We start from the raw sequence: 8012 nt of genomic DNA, 5'->3' as shown, positions 1-8012 counted from the left end.
TTTACAGAAACACACAACCATGGACTGGTGCCCACAGACCGTTTCAAAATCAGACAAAATGGTTTTAATGTCAGTGTGTTTAAGAGTACAGCTACAGTACACACGAAGGAGGACTAGTGGGGGAGTGAGAGACAGAATCACTGAGACAGAGAGAGAAAGAAGTAGAGGAGTGAGAGAGGAGTTAAAAAAAGGGAGAGAGAGAGCACACTAGCTAATTATCGAGGGGTTACAATCCCCGTGGGAGATGTACGAGAAACGTAAAAGTACGTTTCCGTGGAAACGGGGACATGACCTGATATCGTGTCAGCTGTTTGCCTTCTACCTTTCCCTTCATCTCTCCCAGTCCCCACTGGCAATGTAGATGATGACAAGCCACTGTTTGCTCTTATCTAGGCAATAGGCTTGGACATAAAAAAAGAAATATCTCCTTGTCTTGAAGGGAATTCGCATGCTGATATTCGTAAAGTTGCAATGAGCATAAAACAAACTGCAATTGTGAATTCAAATTCGAATAATAGTATAACACAACCCGGAGAACAGATAAAACTGTGGGTGCAGAGATAAAAATTGAATGAACTGCAATAAGGTGACGGATCACATAACCCCCGCCCCGTCATAGAAAAGCTCTCTGAGGACAGCGATGCATAAGAGATTCCATCAAAGGTCTTATATCGCCCCCTGGTGGTATTCGGTTTGCTGTGCGACTCAACATGTCATCTGTGTATGGCTCTAAAGCCACTGAGGGGTCTGCCAAGCATGTGGGTGAATAAATGAGAGCTGTGAGGAACACGGCAGTTGATTCGAGGAGTGTAGTCTGGAACCTTAACCACAGTGAAATCCAGACAACTGCATCTACCCAAACACAACACAGAACATGGAATGGCCACTGCATAGACAGATCTTAGCATGGGAATAACACGTCTATGCAGCTATAAATAAACCATGGGTCCTACCACAATACACATGAAAATGTGTAACTGCACTATTCTTTTATGTTTATGTTCTGTATGGAGTCATTTTAGAAGAAAGGGGTAAAGAAGAGGAGAAGGAGAGAGAACAACAGAGAGAGAGAGAGAGAACAGAGAGAGCGAGAGAGAGAGAGAGAGAGCAAGAGAGAGAGCGAGATAGAGTGAGAGAGAGAACAACAGAGAGAGAGAGAGAGAGAGAGAGAGAGAGAGGGAGGGAGAGAGAGAGTGAGAGAGAGACTGCTTTTGGCTTACTTCCTGCCATGTGGCTGACTTGCCACATGGTAAACTTCCTGTTCCGTATTTGAAAGGCTGTTGCAGCTGCTCAGAGCTCAAGCCTCAGAGCTTTCAGGTCTCTCAGAGTATGTTTGATTCTATAGCCACAGATGTGAAAGAGTTGGGACATCCCATCTAAGTAGGCTCTCAACTCCACACACGGATGAACAGCAGTTTGAGATTAGCGGCGCAACTCTATGTGCATCAGTGTGCTTGCATTCTTACTTTAACTAGCTTCATCCTCATGACTATTTATGGATCTATGGATAGATCTTGGGGACTTAGCAGTTGTCTTGATAGGGTCAACAGTATTGATACAAATGTATGGTTGCAGTTATAGCTTGGGTATTTAGCAGAGACCTTTGTCCAAAGTGACTTACAAAACATTTGATTTAAAAAAAAAAAAAAAAGATTTTGAAAGGATGCACCAAACAGTATGGACTAATTCAAAATACAGTCACTTTATTTCAAGTCACATATAGGCAGAAAAGTACAAAATTATATACAAACGTCCTCCTCTGATTCTATGTACATCAAGTACAGAATATAGTTAACTTAAGGCTTTTTTAATGATATAAATATACATTCAAACCCATATGAACATGACTGTTACATAAATCTTTTGCAAATGGTACATCATCTTCTTTTGCACAGGATGGAACATTCTGGGATAGGAAGCTCCAGAAGCTCCCTGGTTCCGTATTTAATTTTCTGTTCTGCTTTTCGACCATGCAACCCTGCCACCATGCCACCATGCGGCCATGATGAGGCTGTGGTGCTGACTGCATGGTCCAAGGCAGCGTGCTCAGAGCCACATAGTGGTACCAACAGCTGGGAAACAGCCTACTCGCAAAAGAGCAAAAGCCCTCCAATCTAATTTGCCATATGGTTGGTGGTTATCTGGACATGCGCCTATTATCTGAATCTCTGAATCTACAGGTCCAGACAAGCACACTCTATGTGCGTGTGTGTGTGCGTGTGTGTGTGTGTGTGTGTGTGTGTGTGTGTGTGTGTGTGTGTGTGCGACACATACGGGAAGGTCTAGCATTCACCAGCAACAATGACACACCTCCCAAACATGCTGGTACACATACACACACACACACCACACATAAAAAGGAACACACCGTAGACACAGAGATATATATTGCAGTGCATCTCACACACACATGTTTGCACGGTAATGTGAAACCGATGCAAAAAAAAGAATACAGATCTCATACAGAAATACTCACAGGCACACATTTTCAGTACAATCACCAGAATCACACAATATTACCCACACACACACACACACACACACACACACACACACACACACACACACACACACACACACACACACACACACACACACACACACACACACACACACACACACACACACACACACACACACACACACACACACACACACACACACATACATACACACCGGAGCAGCAGTGACAGATCAATACGCCTGTGCTTGCCTAGCGAAGCCGATGGATGCAGCAATGTAATCAACCTCCTCTCTCCGTCCAACAAACCAGCCACGCAACCAATCACGCCGGGCAAGTGACCCCGGGGGTGAGGTTCGTGGTTGTCATGGAAACGTGAGCGCCTATGTGGGGTGCGTCCGGGCAGAGGGACAGACACGCATGCGCAGACAGACACCAGGAGGACATAAAGCCTGATGCCCTGATGCTAAACTACAGCTGTGTTCAGAAGGGTGAGTCACATTTACATTAATCTGAATGCATCAGAACTAAGAATCTGTTTCTAGTTCACAATTATGCCGGCTAACGGTTAACCACCACTGCTCTGCCCCATATGTTTCTGGTGTGCTCCTGCTCTGAGAGGGCCACAAGCACAAGTTGATCAATATGTCCTAAAAGCCTCCAGTGAGCCCTGCAAGATTCAGCACACTCTGCAGTCACACACACACACACACACACACACACACGCACACACACACACACACACACACACACACAGTGAGCCCTGCAAGATTCAGTGCACTCTGCAGTCACACACACACACACACACACACACACACACACACACACACACACACACACACACACACACACACACACACACACACACACACACACACACACACACACACACACACACACACACACACACACACACACACACACACACACACACACACAGTGAGCCCTGCAAGATTCAGCGCACTCTGTAGTCAATAAATGGCGGCGTTAGAGGAAGTGACCTCAGAGGGGCCTTTGTGTATATATGGGAGGATAATTGGAGACAGTTGCTTAAGCCTCTCTAAATGTGACACAAGTACACCGCATATTCAAGTACACATATCAAGTACACAGTATGCATTTTTCATAAAAGGTGCTCAATTCTTTTTCCAATCAGATGACAAAGTTATGACTGAACACTACTAATATTCCCCTGATGATGTGCAGTATCCTGTGGTGTCAACTTGACAAGTGTCTCACCTCTTCCCTCGGTGCTGAGCGAATACACACAGTCCATGGTCTGTCATCACCTCCACTGCAGAGGTGAGTGGGGAGATTCTGAGTCATTTTGGTGTGTGTGTGTGTGTGTGTGTGTGTGTGTGTGTGTGTGTGTGTGTGTGTGTGTGTGTGTGTGTGTGTTGACCAGGGGGAAGTAGTCTCCTGTGTCTCTCTACCCACGAACAATACACACAGACTGGGCAGGAACCATGACATCATGGTGACCGTGAGTAAGTCTGTCTTCACATTATTGTGCGTGTGTGTGGAGGTGTGTGTGTGTGGGTTGGGGGGGTTGTGTATGTGAGTGTGAGTGTGAGAGAAACATTCTTACACATACAGAAATACTAGGGTGACCTTTGAACCACAGTCTTCCGGGTGTACTGGGACCTCTTGTTTAAATGAAGCCCCCTGGGGAACACACAACTCCCACTAATAGCCGAACCATATCATTCGGTTTCAACCGTACCATTCAGGGGGTACTTCCTCTGACATTCATTATCTGGTGCCTGAGACAGCTAATTGAACAGAGAGCCCAGCGTTTGTGTTTACTTCCTGCTGTTCCCAAAACGAACAGCAATTATGCCTACAAAGTTGGAATGTAATCCTCTAATTACTTTGTCCCTGATCAGTACCCAGATATGTAAGATATACAGTACAAAAACAACTGCTACGTACTGTAACAAGTGCTACATACTTCAAAGTAAGCAAAAGTCTCAGATACTGACATCTCTGCTGTACCTAGGAAGCTTCATTTGTGCTTCTATACAAATGACTGTATACAGAGTATATAGTGCAGCTATACCATCGACTCTATATACAGTCGTGAATCTATACATTCAAGATTCAATCCATCTTTGATCTTCAGAGATCACCATCTTTGGACCTTTGGTTTAAGGAAACCCCAAAATAAATATAGGGCTTTTCTCTCACATATGGAAAATGTCTGTTAAAACATATAGGAATCACACTTGGCATGATAAATCTGTGGTGAAGAGCTTGCACATACTGTACATTACATACTAAAATAGCATAATACCCTTTCAATATGGAAGGTAGATCATATATAAAATATATTTTCTATGTTACTATGTGTGACAGAGGCCATAATTATGTATGTTACACACTGTTATCAGTGTTATCATATACTATATAAAAATGAACATATATGAATTTTACAGACTTTTTCCATATGGGAAAGGAGAGGACCTCCTTAATTAAGTAAAAGGCACTGTCTGCTGATAAATACCTAATAAAACATATCGAATCTAGCAGTGCAAAAAAAATCACCATTAACACGTAATGAGATTACTGTTTGGCATCATGAATGTCAAAAAAACGTTAGTTATCCATCCAATCAATATCCTGAATATTCTCTTTGTATCAAATTCCCCTGAAGCAAAGGGATTCCCTGGATCCTCAGTAATATACAGTATATTGCTGTTGAATTCAATGGGCTCGGTGCGGAGGCTCCTCACTCTGCCTCTATGTGCTTGCAGTGCAGGCCCCTGCCCAGGCTACTCCTCTGGGGCCGACCCAGTCTGATGAGGCGGTGTAGGTGGGCCCAGGTGTAGGTGAGCCGGGCCGCCACCAGCTCCAGGGACTCCGGGCTGAACACCTCCCACAGGTTGGACGGCGCCATCTCCTTCACGAGCTTGGGCAGAGACACGGAGTCGGGGAGCAGCCCCGCGCCGTCGCCCCCGAGGAACAGGTGCTTCAAGACGCAGCCCTGCAGGCCCTCCCTCAGGCTCCGCAGCAAGTCCTCCAGCCTGTCCACCAGGTGGCGCTCCTCCCAGGCCTCGGGCGGCGTGCTGAAAAGCAGCCGCAGCCAGGCGGTCTTCAGCGTGTAGGAGGACAGCACCCCCTTCCATTCGGCACGGGCCTGGTTATCAAGCGTCTGCCCGCCTAAATCCCGCACCTCCTTGGCCAGCTGGAGGACTTTCAGGTGGCAGGAGCCGGAGGGTAGCTTCCCCTTCAGCCAGCCCAGCAGACGCTGCTCCTGCTTGGGGAAGTAGACGGCCCACAGGTCCTCGCCCGGGTGGCGCGGGTCCGTCGTGGGGACCAGGAAGGCGGAGTCGCCCAAAGGGAGGGCAGGGATGAGGCGCACACCCATGGAGAGGTGACAGCAGACGTAGTCGGAGCGGGGTGTCAGGCGGAGCTGAACCCTCTGCTGCTCGCCGAGAGAGAGGCTGAGAGCGCAGCGCTGCTCGAAAGGGTAGCGCACCGTCGCCAGGCACCGCTGGGCGGCCGGGTAGAACCAGCGCAGCACGCAGTCCGGGCTGAGGCGCTGGACGCCCGCGGAGACGTGCGGGCGCAGGAAGCTGTCGGTGAACGCCCGGTGCCGCCGCGTCCAGTCGGACCGCCGCGGCGTCTCCAGGGTGGACAGCGGAGGTCCTCCGGGACGCTCGGAGAAGACGACCGGATCCAGAGAGAGTCCGCGGGGTAGCCGCAGCGGAACCAAAATATCGAAGCAGTCCGGCGAACCCACCTTGTGCTCCTCGTACGAGCTCCCGATCTGCATGTAGTCGCCACGGAAGGCCAAAGAAGATTCCGGAGGTCCGTCGGTGCGGCCCACCTTCACCAGCTCGCTCACCAGCTTGGCCACGTGGGCCTTGCTGTGGCCCAGGACGTGCGGAGATAAGCGCACCTCCCTCTCGTAGTACTCCTCCAGGAGCTCGCGCCGGGCCTTCCCGTGGCCCTCCAGCAGCAAGGCCCTGCCCAGCCCCCTCTTCCCCCCCTCTGCGGGTCGGGAGGCGAAGTAGCGGATGAAGTAGTAGCAGAGCGCGAAGACCAGCGCGTACTTGAGGAGCGAGAGGGTCCCCCCGTGGTCCGGGTCCTGGCAGCCGTCCTCCGAGGTCTCCGCGCTCCGGAGGGTGAGGTGGTGGAGCAGCGCCAGGGCGACCAGCACACAGGTGAGCAGAGGCCAGAACACACGCAGGTTCAGGGTGTAAAGACTCATCCTCCCCCACGGCACACACACACACACACACTGAGATCCTTTCCACTAGCCTGTGAGTGGAAGTATGGGGAGAAGTCTGGCCACACTAGCCCATCGTGAATATGACCATTAACTTCCAGTGGTGAACCAACCAGACTGTTCCTCTTCTCCTCTTCTCTGTGTATGTGGATGAGCACTGAAAAACTGAATCAATTCCCCTCAACTTTTCTCTGCTTTTTTCTTTCTTCTCTCGTTTCCAGTCGTCCTTCCTTACGCCGGGGTGAGGAGGTTAAAGTTCACGCTGTGGTGTCTCCGAGTGAGTGATGCAGCGCAGCCCGTGTTCGAGAGACGCGTCCCTTCCGTTAGGATGTTTGAAAATCCCCCCTTCAGTGTGGCGGGCTCTTTGAGAACGCACGACAGACAGTCAGAGAGAGAGGGAGAGAGAGAGAGAGGGAGAGAGAGAGAGGGCTTTCTGACTGTGTGCTCAGAGGAAATGCCAAACTCTTGAGAGAGGAATTTCAGTTAAAAAAAAAGAGAGCTGAACTCCGAGACTAGCCTCCCTCCTCCTCCCTCCTCCCCCTCCCTCTCTTCTTAAAGAGACACACACACATACACACACACATACACAGACAGCCATAGAGCCACTTGCTGACAATCAACAGATGCCTTTGAAATGGGAGAAGTGAGAAGAGCCAAGACCCTTTTTACATATATTACACAAAACACACTCAGTCATGCCCACACATAATCACACGAAGGGTGTTGCGTGTCGTGCATGTTCTTGTGACCTAACATCGGATGTGCAGCGCAGTCCATGTAAGCCCATAATTAGCTCAGGCCATCACCTGCCCAGATTGATCAACTACTCATCACTTTATTGATTGCCTGAGTCGGCATTCCAAGCCAACCCCCTCCTCCCCCCATCTGTCCACAAATAAGTAAGTGAGTAAGTAAGTAAGACTTTTATAGACATTTAAATAGCACATTTCATACAAGAGTTGCAATTCAAAGTGCTTTACATTAAATCAATAAAAGCAAGCAGCAGGAGCAATACATGGAGTGAAAGATAAATAAAAATGATCAACATCGTATCAGAACCTAGTGTTCTGATAGGCTTCTTGGATTACTTAAATCATGATAAAAGGAATAAAAGTAATAAAAGTCATATATAAATAAGAACTGACAGGCTCATGTACCTACACGGCAGGCAGACAGGGGGAACGGGAAGTCTGAAGCCAACTCTGGAAAGTTCAGAGCAGCAATTACAGTGCAGCCCATGACATCAGTAAAGGCGTTAACCCTGTTTAACTACACAGGTTCTCATTGAGCTTCTCACCAAGGGTGTAACACATTCAGTCA

General features: G+C 48.5%; 1 protein-coding gene across 1 annotated transcript; it reads right to left on the bottom strand.

Moving 5' to 3' along the window:
- Positions 1–5080: 5080 nt before the first annotated feature.
- On the bottom strand, positions 5081–6674 carry itpripl2 (ITPRIP like 2; the record flags this gene model as incomplete). Its single annotated transcript, XM_080856107.1, has 1 exon — positions 5081–6674. The coding sequence occupies one exon, from the start codon at positions 6672–6674 to the stop codon at positions 5190–5192; it is 1485 nt and encodes a 494-aa protein (XP_080712233.1). The 3' UTR covers positions 5081–5189.
- Between the last annotated feature and the right edge of the window lie 1338 nt (positions 6675–8012).

This window comes from Sprattus sprattus (genome assembly GCF_963457725.1).
Source record: "Sprattus sprattus genome assembly, chromosome: 18".
Classification (NCBI taxonomy): Eukaryota; Metazoa; Chordata; class Actinopteri; order Clupeiformes; family Clupeidae; genus Sprattus; species Sprattus sprattus.
This window is presented reverse-complemented; position numbering and strand designations above follow the sequence as displayed.